At 44.6% G+C, this 15,378-nt stretch overlaps 1 protein-coding gene across 1 annotated transcript in view; it reads right to left on the bottom strand.

Annotated features, from left to right (window-relative positions):
- Positions 1 to 15,378, bottom strand: part of APPL2 (adaptor protein, phosphotyrosine interaction, PH domain and leucine zipper containing 2) — a 44,799-nt gene that overhangs the window by 13,432 nt on the left and 15,989 nt on the right. The window contains exons 4-9 of the mRNA XM_008569174.1: positions 13,155 to 13,242; positions 10,213 to 10,254; positions 10,018 to 10,076; positions 9,114 to 9,260; positions 5,062 to 5,144; positions 1,379 to 1,537 (exon numbers count right to left, since the gene is read on the bottom strand). Of these exons, the coding sequence (XP_008567396.1) occupies positions 1,379 to 1,537; positions 5,062 to 5,144; positions 9,114 to 9,260; positions 10,018 to 10,076; positions 10,213 to 10,254; positions 13,155 to 13,242 (578 nt within the window). The remainder of the gene's footprint in view (positions 1 to 1,378; positions 1,538 to 5,061; positions 5,145 to 9,113; positions 9,261 to 10,017; positions 10,077 to 10,212; positions 10,255 to 13,154; positions 13,243 to 15,378) is intronic.

Raw genomic sequence — 15,378 nt, forward strand, 5'->3', positions numbered from 1 at the left:
CTTTTTTTTTTTTTTGGGGGGGGGGGGGTGGATATTGGTGGTATTTTAGAAATAAGTGTTTCTTTATATTAAAGCAAAACTGCTTTGAAGATCATTCAGGTGAAAAAAGTAGTAGCAGAGGTACAATTTAGCTTGAGTGATCTGGGAAATTATGGGCTCTGCTCCCATGGGAGATGCCAGTCCCAGGGCCAACTCCACATATGTGGGCAGGATACGCCTCCCCCTATTGCAGCCATACTCTGGTTTCTAAACCTGATATCTGGAACTAGAATTAGTTTGCCACCAAGAACTGGAAAACTGGAAGATCATTTCTCTAAGCCATGGAGCTGAACAGCTGTAAATCAAGTTAGAGTCACTAGGGTCACCTTGCCCCCCAGCACATGCCCCACAATCCTGGGGGTTCTCAGCAGATTGGGTTTTGCTTCAGCTGGAGGTTATTCTTGTTTTGTGGGGTGCTTACAAGAAGAAAATCTAGTTCCTGGCAAATAATACCAGAGCCTTATGGAATTTTTTATACCAACAGAACTACAGGGAACATTTAGCTTGTGATCTCTACAAGTTTATAGACCTATCCCAGCAAGAAAACAGCTGGCAGTTCCTCTTCATTATACTCCACTTGGGGGATATTAAATACATTTATCTGATCCAATATTTACTGTGGAGCAACCATGTGTGAGGCATTGAGTTTCCCGCCCCAATCATTTCCAAAAAATGGCAACAGCTAACATTTGAGTGCTTACTGCCTACTAGGAATGACCTCATTCAATCCTTGAACAGCTTTATGAAGGAGGTGTGATCATCAGCTCCGTTTTACAGATGAAGAGGCTGAGGCTCGGCCCAGCCACGGTGTCTAATATCAACGTTGGTGCTCGTCACACCACGCCATGCCAGCATCCTCTCTGCTCTTAGGAGCAGTTAAACCTGATCATCCCTTTCATTCAAATTGGACACTTAAAGACATGGTGTTAAATGTGTGATCCAACCTGTCTGAATCCAATGACCCCCGCCTTGGTGGCAGGTCTCTAGTGCACTGCTCTCACCTGCCAGCTGGCGGGGGCGTGGGTGGGGTGGATGACGACTGCGAGCAGTCAAGGACAACAGTTAAGAGTGGTAGATTTACGTAAGGCCATGGTGACAGACTAGGGGGCCTGCAGTGTCCTGGAATACATGGCATGGGGCCTCACTCACAACTGTCTCTAGCCCCATCTCTTGGTGCAGTTTGGGACCGGGGACCAGAGGTGGGTGCTGTGGTGAGAGTTTTGCCCCAACTTCACCCACCCCCACCCTTGGGCTTTAATGTGGTACTGAGGGAGACTGCTTTTCAGCCACTTCCTAGGCCAACAGATTTAGAAGAAGAGGCAGGCAGTGGCGTGCTCACTTTCTGAGGTTAAGGTAACCAGCCTTCTGGATGAGGTTCCTGTTGATCTGTGGTGCAGCCACATCAGAGTCAGGAGTGTAAACAGATTCATCGACGGAAAGTAATTCTTGCTGGGACACCCGCATCTTTTCTGCTTCGGTTTCCAGTTCCACCTGAATGCTTAAGACAGAAGGAGGTAGGTCAGTCACTCATCGTCAGCCAACCCAGCACTGCTAGGAAGCAGCTGGCAGAGCCATCACCACCCCCCACCCCCAAGGCTTCCTTCTTGACAACTGTAGCCAGCTCCTACAAGGCCACAACCATCCACCCTCTAATTTAGCTAGAGATCATGGGCAGAATGATCATGATCACTGAATTCTGCATCACTCAAAGTGTTATATGACAGCTGTTTTAAAAGAGCACGTAAGGAATACCACTGAGCTATGCCAGAACCCAGCTAAACAGTTTCACTGCTGACAATGTAGTATCCATGCTCAGCACTGTTGATGCAAATTTTAGGAGAAAAGTTTGATGAGCCCATCCTCAGGGGCTGCACGTGCAGGCGGCTGGTGAGAGTCCCATAAAGGAAAGAATGAAACTGTAGTCATTCCTGCCCCACTCTTGGTCTAGGCACCGATGGTGGAGATGACCCCTGGAGATAAAAAGATGACCAGGAAGTGACATCAAACTGCAACAATCAAACTCAGGGCAATGCTTTTCCTTTTCTGACTGCCATACAACTGCCTGTGACTGTGGGGCTAGCTGGTCAGGGGCTGCCAGCGGGAGGCCGATGTCCAGGCTCTGGGACATTAACCCCTGGCTTTCAGGTACGTGTGTGCTGCGGTGTGGAAAATCTGGAAGTTTTAGCTTGAAACAACAGCTGCCCTTTTCTCCACAGAGGCAGGCCGCACCAGGCTACCCCACCCAGTGGTGACAGTCCTGAACACAGTCTGCCCAGCACAGCCCATCCATCTAGGAAGGCAAACTTTAGAGTCCTCACTTTAGAGTTAGAGGAGGTGTTCCACTTCTTCACTGTGTTAGGGGAGCAAGACAGAATTGTAAATGTTAACATCAGAAGGGACTGGGGGCCAGTGCTTCTCAAAGTGAGTTCTCAGGATCTTCTCTATTCTGTAGTTAAGTAACTTTCCCTATTCTCCTCTTGTTTAATGCAGCTCCACGCAAGCAATCAATCTAAATTAATTTTGGCATTTCTTACATTTGAAGAAATGTAAGGGATGATTAGGGACTCCACCACTGGTGACCAGACAGGCAAGCTGGAGAACAAACCTCACTAGCTTAACCTGCTTGTCACTGCCAAGGCCAAGAGAATGGAATGAGAAGGAAGCATCTAAGCAGCACAGAAGGTGAAAGGTTGGAGTTGACTAGACAGACAAACCCCTAAGTTCTTAAGCTTTCGTGGGTGAGAAACCTCTTTGAGGATCCGAAGAAAGAGAAGGATCATCTGTCTGCCTCAAAAAATGCTCTGTGTACCAAGTGACATCTAGCACACAACTTCAGGGAGTTTTTACTAACTGCCCTGCCCTTCCACCACATACAGACTCAGGCTCGAAAACTCTGAGCTAATCCAAGGCTCCCAGTAACTAACCGAACATGGTCAAAAAGTAACTGCTTTCAGTTAGTTCTCTTCAAGGTTTTTTTTTTTTTAAAAAGCATGGTTCATTTAATCTAAAAGAATATATATTTATATATGTATACATATATATACAAGCAGCAGAAGAATCCAAGGGAAAAAGTAGAAATATATCACTGTGGGGTTAGGGACTAGACAAAGCCCCTGGCTTCGTGTGGTGGCAAGAGACGAAGCTACCACGTCTGGATTTCCGCTGGGTTCTGAATCCTCTCACCCCTTGAGGACAGCAGAGCTCCTGAACATCCATCTCCCAGGGGAAGGCCTGCAGAGTTTTAGTGCCAGCACCAGACACTGTTCCGAGGCCTCTCTGGGCTGGCTGCCAATGTGTGGCAATGTGGCAGCAGAACCACCTCCTGGTTTGGAGAAGAGTGGCCACATTTATCTGTTCACCAATATAAAATTTGAGTAAGAGGTAAACTAGAATTCCTGAACTGAATGCTTTCCCTGTTTGAAGCAGGAGGCTCAAGTGCTTCAAGATTCAGTTGCGGAGCCCCACCTGCTGCCTGTTACCCTGGAACTAAATACACTTTGTCAGCAACAGAGGGACGACTTGCAGAACCAAACCCAGCCCCCATGTAGCGCAGATGCAGGCTCTGACTTTAATACCCGGGCCACGGTCCCGTCAGGGTGGCTAGTGCCACACTTTGCTTGGCCTGATAATGGCTCACAGAAACACTGACAATGGGGAAGCCAGGCTCTAGGACCTACAGAAAGAGTACACTATGGCATCTCAAACACAGGGCACAAATGTCCTGCCATCCATTAATAAACTAATCCAGAACAAGAAAAAATGTGTATAGCATGGATTGTTCTCCCAGAAACACAGAAAGCCAGGGAATTCTGAGAGTTAGAGTAGGATGAGAAGAGACCATGAAAGACAAGAGGGAGGTACTGATAGAAGGCCACAATTTAATAGGCTCTCTTCTTTTACTCTCTCCCAGGAGCTACTAATCAAATTAAAAGGCAAGAAAGTGAAATCAGGTTTCACAAATTGCTATTTAGCATAATTATAAATCTAACCTGCATCACTCACTGCTGCCAGCTGTCAGGAAAAAACAGCTGGGTGACATTTGGGAGTAAACGCTTTCCATTTTCCCCTCGCGTTTGTCTGAACGCTCGGCGCTGGTCTTTGTTGGGATTCATTCTTTACTTTAGGTAGACTGTGCCTAAATAAATTCCACTGTTTGGCCTTTGTGAGATATTTTGAAATACCACATCTTGAAGAAAATGAGCAAGTTTCTCTGTACTTTTCCACATAAAACTTTATACTCATATCTCCTTTGTGTATATTTATTTGTCAACTGTATATACACACACATAGAGACCATTTCTCCACTCTGGAAATCACACTGAGCCCGAGGAACCTCACAGCCGTGCTCTAAATGCAGCAAGCCTGAGCTGCAGGTGCTGGTGACTGCTCAGAGCGCACATCGGGGACTGGGGACGGAGGCAATGGAGTCTGGCCAGCCACAGCGCCAACTGAGCATGGCAGGACCGTCTGAGGACAGTGACGTGGAGTTTTGTAAAATAAGCATTTGCAGTTTGTGAAGTTAACTCAAGAAAGGCAAATGCCTCGCTTATGTGATGGTTACAGTTTCCTGCGCAGTGCAGCACTGCTGACTGCTAATCCCCTTAGCTCTCAAAGAAAAAAAGCAAAGAGCTCTTTCAAATCCACAGCAAATCTCAACTGGACTCACAGGCTTATAACGTGGGCTTTGAATATTCACAAAAAGAGATTCTGAGAACAGAGACTGGTACTTAATGGAAAAGTACCATGTGGACGTTTTCATCATTTATTTAGCCTTTTAATATGATGGGGAGGCCTGTAGGCTGCATGCAAGTCGAGAACTGCAGAACCCCTACTCTTTGTGTGCCACAAATATTCACAAATAGCAGCAGCTAAGGTGAGGGCGCTGTTTCTGAGAGTTCATGGAGTGGACAGGGGTTCTGTGGGACCCTCCACAGCCGGAGCCCTCCCCCACACCTTCCGGAGATACCGATTCAGGAGGAAAGGCAAAAGGCACACAAGACCCAAACCAGAGTGCAGCATTACCTTTGAACCATGTCTGCAACAGAAGATAAAAAGCTGTCCATCCTTCTGGAAAACATCTCTGCTCCTTTCTTGAAAAAGTTAATCTGAAAGATATAATTGTGGCACTCTGAAAATCAGCTGGGGAAGGGGATCAGTGAGTTCATTAAATGTGAGACCCTCCTCATCCACAGCACTTGCAGCATCCCTGCTTAGTCTCCACCACACTGGGGGAGAGTTATTCCCAAAGTCCCAAGTGCATCTGTTAAATGCAGAGAGTGGAGCCTCCCTATCTTCTTGAAAGGCTGTCAAGATCAGGAATAATGTCAATTAAGTGCTTTGTACATCCCAAGTTTTGATAATTACTACTGATGATTATTTTTGATATTAGTAGCAGCAGCAGCTTTTTTGTGTGAATTCTAGACAGTAAGTTTCTTGAGGGCAAGGATTAAGTCTTATTCACCTTTGTATCTCCAGCACTAAATGGGTATGTGACATATGACAGATGCTCAGCACCAGGAAGAAACTGACAAGCACTTGCTGATGTGCAGAAGGAGTTGTTGACCCCACACTGAAGGCCATCACCTGACTGAGCCAGCTCTCAACACAGGCTGGCTGGCTGGTGACTTGGCTGAGATGCTGCAGAGGGAAAATTGTGCTAAAGACCCTTAAAAGCCTCTTCTAACCTGTCTATCAAATTGAAGATTATGTAGGTAAAGGACACAGCAGGGCCCTGGTACCCTTGACACAGGTGAGGACCCCCCCTCCTCCCCAGTGTTCTACAATGGATGCTTTCTCTGGCCAGGAGAAAGCAGCCTCTAGGAGACCTGGGAAATATACAATTTGAAAAATGAAACTGTAGGTTGCTTGCTTCCTACCAATGGAAGGAATTCCATACTTCCTATGACTCCTGTATAAATATTCACTTCCCAGAAAGTCTGGGTCCCCTGCCAAACCTTGAAGGGCAGGGATATGGGAAAGAGGAAGAACACCACTCTGGGCATTACTGACATTTGCACCTTGAAAAGCTCAAGGTCCCATTCTTCTTATGGCTATGGCTTTTAAAAAGCCTGGACATTAGGTATGAACTGCTCTATTTCACATGCCTGCTGGTTGAGAGGTAACAGTTGCAAGCCTAGGTCATGAAAAAAAGAGAAAACATTCAGTGTGGACCTGGGTATTCTCTCACTTGTCCCCCAGCTCATCTGTCTGATCCAGAAGCCCACCTTGCCCCGGGTGGTGGGCACAGAAATCGACCCCTCACCCCGAGGAGGCTAGTTGCTGTGATCAGCATGATTCTGACATCCTTACCTCTGTTCCCCAGACACCCTGGGAAAGCAGGTATACCAATGCCCTTAGTTATCACAGGATAAAAATAGATGATTGTGATTATCCTGAGGCAGGTAATACCTGCAGGGGGTGTTCTGGCCCCATAAACTGAATCATACAGAGATCAACACTGTAAATGCCACTTTGAATCCCTGAAATGTTAACTATCAGAATGATACTAGTCATTTAATATCATTAACATGTTAAATGAGAGCATTCTGATTCTTCGTTTCTAAAGGCACAACATCATGGTGGCTTCTCTTCTTTCCCCTCTGAACTCCTTTGGAATTTACGCTCCAAGGCCATGTCGTAGCTCTTCTACTATTCCGTAAGCTCCTTAGGGCAGGGCCTCCCAAAATCCCTAATAAATCTGATGAATGGATGAGCAGAAGGAAAGGATAAGATACTGGCTTCTACAGCCACATTACGACTGGCTGGTTAGCTCAGTTGGTTAGAGCTCAGTGTTATAACACCAAGGTCAAGGGTTCAGATACCTGTACTGGCCAGCCACACACACACACACACACACACACACAAAACACTTTCTCAGGCTTTTAAAAAAATAAATAAAATCAAAAGCTACAGCCACATTACATAGTGCTCGCCTTGTCAATAGCACACTAAAGATCATTTATATCTTCTCAAAAAACCTGCACACAGATTATAAACCTTCAGCTTGCAGGCATGAGGACTGAATCATGATTTAATTGAAAACCTATTGAACCAGGGCCAGACAAGTTCGGAATGGAGTCAACACACCTCCACAGAGGTGGGTGGTGCTGAGAAGGCTGATTGCATCTTCTCCAAATGTGCCTTAGTGAACAGCAGGAAGTGCCATGGTCATAAAACCATCAGGAAACAAAGAGGGATCAATAACCATCGATTTCACAGGACAATGAGGCAGGAGAGCAAATGCTTCTGAATCAGCCAGAAGGTCCAGGGTGATGGCACATTTGTCTAAGAGAAGGAGCTACAGTTTTCATGAAGATTATAAACAGTCTGTAGGGTAAGGAGCTACTTGGTCTTGTGTCTTGAAATCTGGATATGAAATCTTCGTATGAAAAATGAAACATGCCATCCTCCGTCCTCAAAACGGCTGCTCCTGCTGTTCCACATGACGGCATGCTCTGTCGTCCTAGGCCCAGGGCTGCATCTGTGCTACGGCACCCACAGCCTCCTCTTCTCCCTGTGGCCAGCAGCACTCAAGAAGACCAGGCTAGGGGAAGTGGTATAGACCTTGGCCCTGACAGAGTGGACCCAGCTGGTATCAAACCCATCCTTTAGGCCTGGTGAAGACCCTCCTCTGACCAACTAAGCCTGACAGCACTGACCCATCAGGACTGGAGGTGTTCATCTTTCTGACCCTCCCTGACCCTGGACCTCTAACTGAGCAAGGATTACTGCCCCAAAGGCAAGGATGGTCAACCTAGGGAGGGCACAAGTGACAGGAGGTATTAACCAAAGAGAACGAAGACAGTACTGGCATTCTCCAACAAAGCTGGGACATTCACCAGGTCAGAAGTACAGCACTTAACTGAAGGAGAGAAAAGGGAGACAGAGTGTGGGCACACACCCATACGCACAAGTGCGCATCACGAGGAGGCTGGATGGCTCCTAAGGATTTGCCGGGACTGAAACCCACAGCTGGACAGTGCTAGTTTTTGGTTTAATCCAGCTTTACTCAGATGACACAGAATGATTGTATTGTCCTATTTAAGTGTTACCTCTGAAGGCATAAGCTGATTTAGAGAACTCGCCATTCAACAGTGTAACAACCATATTAAGACTACAGACAGCTGAGGTTGGATGCTTCAGGATTTTATCTTGTTCCCCTTCTCCTTGAATGAAATTGATGTTGAGGGTTTTTTTTGAAATATATACATTTTAAAAATATATTATAAAAGCAATAGATATTGGTGTTTTTTTTGATTTTGTGTGTGTGTTGTGTTTTAAAGAGTTAGTGACTTTTTTCTTATCAACAGGTTGCTTCCTCACGTGCCTTCCTGTTCCTCAACTATCAACTGAGACAAGATTCCTGCATGCATTTCTCACATGCTGGAGTAGGTTTCAGAGTCACCTCAGTGGGTGCACGGCAGGGGTGGAAGGTGACAGGGTGGTGCCACCAGCCTCCCATTCATGCTCACTCTTGTCCCTACCACCTGGTGCCATAACAGTCAAGTCCCCATCCGTAAACAGGAGCCTCCCTTAAGCCAAATATTCAAGTAGACCACTAAACAGGAGGGAAGAAACTAAATAAAGTCTACAGAAGACTTTATAAAGTACTGGGAGAACTTCCCCATGACCAGATGCTAAGGCGCTGCAATATCCTGAGATGTGTCCTTGGAGAATAACACAGCTGAGGACAAGCTTCCCAATATGAGTAGCCGAGGGATGTGCAGAACCAGGCTGTGCGCTAGCTATCCCAACCTCAGCAGTAAGCTGCTTCCAGGAAAACCGCATCAGGCCTGGCTTTCACTTGGATCAGAGACAAACGGCCACACAGGCACCTCCCCAAGATAGGCGTGGGATCCAGGCCATCATTTCCTGAGCATACGCCCTAACAAGTCCAGCTAAAGATGATCCAGCCCAAATGGAAGCTCTCCAAGGGCCGAATCCCAGAAAAATTCCAGGAGGTTGTGCATTTGTGTTTCTTTCTATGATGATGCTTCAGTTTCTCCTAGCTGCTATCTCAGCAGAATGCCACAACTGGCTTAGCTCTTACCTGTCAGGGGAAGCGCCTGCCTTACCTGTCCATGGGCAAAGCCTATCATGGGCTCCATCATGGCCATCCGCTTCCTGTACTGCAGCGCGTTGAGGGCACAGTAGTACTGAAGGGATGAAAGATGCTGTTTCCGCCGTGCAGCTGCCACCTCTTTTCCAATTTCAGTCTTCACCTGATGAAAAGGTGAAAGGAAAACTTCAAGTTGTCTACTGTACGCGACAGTTCTGTAAGAGCATGCAACTTCAAAACGTTTGTTTATTCATTATAAACATTTTTGTGACAAATATAATAAAACATAGATAAGGGCTCACCTCAACTTAAAAAAAAAATCCAAATTACAAATATCAAAGTACTAGCATCTCAGTGTCTGCGAGGCTACACCAAGGTGAAGCCACTACTTTCCTGGTAGCAGCACAAAGTGCTAGAGTCCTTTAGGAAAACAATTTGACAGCAGAAATTGAGAGCCACAAACATTTTGGTTTACTCGTAAGATTGTATTCCAAGGAAATAAATTTAGCCCAAGGAAATCATGTAACAGAAGTAAAAAGTTATATGCATGAAAACATGCAATATTATCTATAGTACATACAGCATCTAGAATCAGTGTTAACACCTGGGGCAAGGAGTTCAAGTGAGCAGAGTGGTCTTTGAGTCAGATGACCAGATGAGGTACTGAGCTGAAGTTCAAATTGTGTGATTATAATTTTACAATGGTTCCAAGTTGGTGTTTAATAAACCAGTCTACAAAGTTAGAATAGAGAAATGGAAGTCTACATAGGAGATTCAGAATAAATAATTTTAATAGTCCACGTATAGGAAATAAAAGAAAAAAATTCATCAAGACACCTCGATGTCATGAATTCACAACAGGAAGACACACAAGGAGCTTAAGTAAATGAACTGAAAACTAACACGTAAAGGATTCTTACCTTTTCATTTTCCTTTTTTTTAGGAAGCCTGCTATATTTTGCCATTGAGAGGTCATGCTCTAAAAGTAAAGAGACGTTTTAGCATCCAGAAAGACCGAAAGGCAAGAATGTTCATTCAGCATCTCTTCCCACACAAATACCAAACCTACACACATCACTAAACCCAGGCACCAAGAATGGAGAAAAGACGCCTACCGTTGCTGGCAAGTCCAAAGAGATCCTTTAAAGTGCTTACTTCTGAACAAGAGAAAAGGAAACATCTTAGAGCAAAAAAAAAGAAAAAGAAAATGTGCCACCCCAGAGCTCCGCCCCCTCAGGTCCCCTGCTTTCATGGGCCCTGGCTGGGAGGCTGGCAACCTTGGTCTCACTGGAGCTTGTACTGCAGCTTCACCCACACCCAGTGACCCTGGCTGCCTGTGCGGCCCTTCCACTCCAGGTAGTGCTGGGGATCTGTGAAGGAGACGGCACTCTGGGGATGTGGGCTAGACAGCATGGTGGCCAAGCATGTTTCATCAGAGACCTGGAGGATAAACCTAAGTCTGATTCTTCAGCCCCAAAGTAGTGTGTCTTAATATGTCTTTCCTCAAGATGTAGTCAGGACTACATCCAGAGCCTAGAAGTTTCCTGTGGTTGCCATGTAACATCTGACCTATTAGAGGCATCACTGAACAAAAGAATATGGGGCACTTGTTTTAATGAAAAAATGTGATGCAATCTGTTTATACTGTACTTGCAACAAGCCAAAACCAGCAACTATTACCCCGCATGGGTACTACACCCATCACGCACTAAGTCAGCTTAACAAAGTCCGAGACCAAAAAAACCAAAAAGATAGAGCAGAGATTGTCCAAAATTATAAACTTAAAAACAGAGATACCTAAAAGAAAGTGATATTTTCTACACTTCTAACACAACTGATTTTTACTTTGTCAAACAAAGCAAAGCATTTCACATCTTCAGTGCTTTTCAATTTGCCTCCAAACTGCCTCCAGCCTTTAAATTTCTCTTCCCATTATTTTTACTCTTCTGATATCCGGCTGCTTGCGGACCTTCCCCTCCTGCACTTTTCTTCTCCCACCTTTTACGTCTTGTTGGAGCAGAGTTTTAGGGCTTTTTTTTAAAACTTATTATCAATTTTAAATAGCTTTGCTAATATCCATTGTGTTCTCATTCAGATTCAACGCTTGTATCAGTGGGTAAATGAAGAAAAGGCAGTGAAATGTAAGATAAACCACCACTGTCTAAGCACAGGGGATGCCAGAGTCTAATTTGGTTTTGATGTTCCCAGGTGTGAACTGGGCCAAACACTTCAAATATATGTCATGGTGTCATCAGAAAAGGATAATTTGATTAACTTTTTCATAGAAACTAAGAAGCTTCTCTTTTTACTACTAATGAGCAGTTTTATTCTCCCCCCCCAAAAAAAAATCACCATCCTGGACAAGTCCTGCTACTCCCTATGTTAAGTCACTCTGGATCAATGCAGGCCACTGTCATGAACGCTGTTGGGTACTCTCAATCCTAAGTCTCCTTCCCATAAACAAACCTGAAAGATGTAAATCTGACAACACAGGTCTCACGGGATGATTATTTTCTAACAGACTTGGAGTTTGCTTTAAAAATGATATCCCACACATTTCTAACGATGTTATTTAGAGGAAATCTTTTTAGAAAGGCACCCAGGAGGCTTTCAGTTAGTACTGGATAATGAGCATGACTGCATTTAGTAGGTTTTGTCTTCACATGCAATTGCAGATGAGCGACACTAAAAAACACTAAAATTCCTGCTCAGTCAAGGTTTCCTTTTATACAAGCTAACTGATATATGACTTCTTCTTCTTTTTTTTTTTTTTTTAAAGATGACCGGTAAGGGGATCTTAACCCTTGACTTGGTGTTGTCAGCACCACGCTCAGCCAGTGAGCGAACCGGCCATCCCTATATGGGATCCGAACCCGGGGCCTTGGTGTTATCAGCACCGCACTCTCCCGAGTGAGCCACAGGCCAGCCCGATATATGACTTATTTTGTATTTTTAGTTTTACTGTTGTTAAACTGGCCTTAGGTAGAGTGTGTGGTGTTTCTACCTGTGCTCCCAGTATCAGGTGACATCAAAGAGAGGAAGAAAACAATCTTCATCTTTAAGATTTGCCCTTAGATTTACTGCATCTTTTCTGCCTAAAAAAATATTTAAGATTATATATACCTTTAAAAAGGAAGTACTATACTGAGCAGATCTTTTAGTAGCCAGGTTTAGGCTTTTTTTGGTCAGCAGTTTTTTATATCAGTGTTGTTCTTCTAGAAAATACAATTCTTTAATCTCTAAGTAATAAATATTTTCAATGAAATAAGAATAGGGCTAGAAAACATGGAGTCCCTTTTCTAACATCAACGGAGTTTTTTTTTTTTTTTTAAGATTTCATTTTTTATATTCATTTTTTGACTACCTTAATTTTTAAGAGATAAAAAATTATTTAAAATTTTTATTTCAGTTGAAGAACAAAAATTAGTCCAAAAGGCTACCAGGCTGTCTGAACCAGTCACAGATTCTCTTGCTCACTAAACGTGAGCTCCGTGAGGGCAGGGACCCTCTCTGCCCATTCACAGCTGCATCCCCAGAATCTAGCACAGAGAAAGCATCGTCCCAACCCCATCCTTCCCTCTCCAAGCCCCTCACATTACACCCCAAAGCATTCATGCTCCCTCAAGAACAGCATGCCTTTATAAATGTCCCCTAAGTTGTAACATAAGACTTAATAATGTTGTCTACTTTGTAAATATTTATTCACCTGTCAAAACCCAGCTCAATCAATCACCTTCTCCAGGAACCCTTTCCTGGCACCCCAGCCCCAAAAAGGTAATCACGCCTTTCTGTGTGCTGCTTCTATTCCTTGTCCATCTCTGTCCTGATGCCCTCATCACATGACATTACAATGATCTGTTGCCACGACTGTCTTCTTACTAGCCTGAGACCTCCTTTAGGTGAGCCAGGAATCAATAAAAGTTTGTGGAATCGAACTGCTCAAAAAGGAAGTCATTTCTCAATGATCCACACATTTAAAGAAATCACTGCAGTAAGAAATATTAGGTGAATTGAACAATATTTTGAAGGTAATTAGCACTGAACTCAGTTACTTTACCTGTGAGATCCTTTTCTCGAAATTGTATAATAGGTAGAACCATTGTGTCTGCCAACTGTTTAGCCAGCTCTGTATGGAGAACATTAAGCTGAAAGAAAGAGAACTCTATTAAAGAAAATTATATATATTATTACTGACAAGGTCTCATCTCACCAAGGGATCGCACTGAACACTTCTGTGTTGTTAAAGAGCTCAGTTAGATTTCCTTAGCAAATAAATACCCTCCACAAAGCGATAAATGATATAGGCGTAGAGGTACAAAAATGAAATGCAAGTTCTAACTGAAGCTTACTAAAGGAGTCTCTGAGCCCACAGTTACTCTGTTCACTGTGCAGACTCTGGTTCTGTGTTCTCACTCTGGGTCTCACCCCGCCTGCAGAATGGGAAGGCTTGTATGTGCTGGCAGTGCACACAGACTGCTCCCATGCCCAGACCCTGGTTCTGTGTTCTCACTCTGGGTCTCACCCCTCCTGCAGAATGGGAAGGCTTGTATGTGCTGGCAGTGCACACAGCCTGCTCCTGTGCCCAGACCCTGGTTCTGTGTTCTCACTCTGGGTCTCACCCCGCCTGTAGAATGGGAAGGCTTGTATGTGCTGGCAGTGCACACAGCCTGCTCCTGTGCCCAGACCCTGGTTCTGTGTTCTCACTCTGGGTCTCACCCCGCCTGTAGAATGGGAAGGCTTGTATGTGCTGGCAGTGCACACAGCCTGCTCCTGTGCCCAGACCCTGGTTCTGTGTTCTCACTCTGGGTCTCACCCCGCCTGTAGAATGGGAAGGCTTGTATGTGCTGGCAGTGCACACAGACTGCTCCTGTGCCCAGCACAGCTCACACCTCACCCGTCAGCTCTCTTGCTCTCAGGAGGCTGATGTCACACCTGAAAGACCTACTAACCCTAGAACCTCAGCTGGCCATAGGCCTGGGAACTGCCCTGGAGAAAAAACGCTCTCTACCAAAACAACTCAGCCAGCCTTCAGGCCTTTGCTCTCTAGAAAAGGACCTTTGTAAGAACAAGATGACTATGTGAATGTGATGCTTCTCAACAGATCATTTTAAAGCTCCTGATTCTTTCTCCCCTTCTACCTCAAGGACTTACTAAATCCTGTCTTTGCAATGGTCTAGGAAAAGTAAAGTTATCATCATCAGCGCTACCATTTTTGAGCACTTTTTGTGTGCCAGCTTCACACAGGTCATACCATTTAGTTTTCACCCACTCTGTGAGTTAGTTATTTATTATCCTCACTTTACAGACCAGCAAATAACTCCCCAAATCCAAAGAATGAATAAACGGCTAGATGGGGATTTTAATCCTGGCTGTTGGGGACTAAAATTCACGGTCTTTCCACCACACAGCCTGCAATATAGAGTTTGTCCTTCATGCTCACAAAGATGCCAAAACTTCATGTGTTTGCTAGTTTAGATGTCAGCAATGAACACAGTAGAGGGGATTCTCCCTCTCAGCCAAAGACTCGCAGATGTTCTGGAGGATGTTTGGGGATCCCTACTGGAAACTAAGGGGAAATCACTCAGCAGTGATTTTGCCAAGTCAACACTTGGCAAAGTTTCCTTCAGCAGTGATAGCAGTCACACATATGCACCACTCTTCTGCACAGAGAGATCCCAACAGGCCTGACCCTTCGGGGCTGTGCTGCAGAGGCTACTCTGATGAGCTTAAAGACTCGTCAACCATTTGCCAGGGAAGGGAACTAGGACAGGCTGTTAATATTCTCCCCATCTCTCAATCAAGTGGAAGCATGGCAGCTTTATTCTGCTGGGAATACATGAAGACAGCCACGTCAGTAAATGCCACCAGGATAGAATGTGTTAACTATTTTTCCAGAATAACTTTATAAGAAATGTGTGGTTTTGCATTAAGAGTTAATTGAATGAACACTGACCAATATACTTGCTATGTGCTTGGCTCTGTGCTAGATGCTTTGATATATGAGAGGCTGCCAAAAAGTTCATGGAAAGATTTGTATTATCTTTGAATTCCATTTTCCACAAACTTTTTGAAGTACTCTCATACACGATTTAATTAAATCTACAGAACAGCTCAATTAAGTGAGCTTCCCTGCTGCACTCACAAATGAAAAACATTCATTTGTAACATCTCGGAGAGAGGAAATGGCTTTCCAGTGGTTTTGTATTTCGGAACAGCAAATTTCCTAGCTACTCATTTTCTTCCTAAGGATCAAGGGGTTTGTGACATCAATTTTTTGCCTT

This window comes from Galeopterus variegatus, unplaced genomic scaffold (assembly GCF_000696425.1).
Source record: "Galeopterus variegatus unplaced genomic scaffold, G_variegatus-3.0.2 Scaffold472, whole genome shotgun sequence".
NCBI classification, from domain to species: domain Eukaryota; kingdom Metazoa; phylum Chordata; class Mammalia; order Dermoptera; family Cynocephalidae; genus Galeopterus; species Galeopterus variegatus.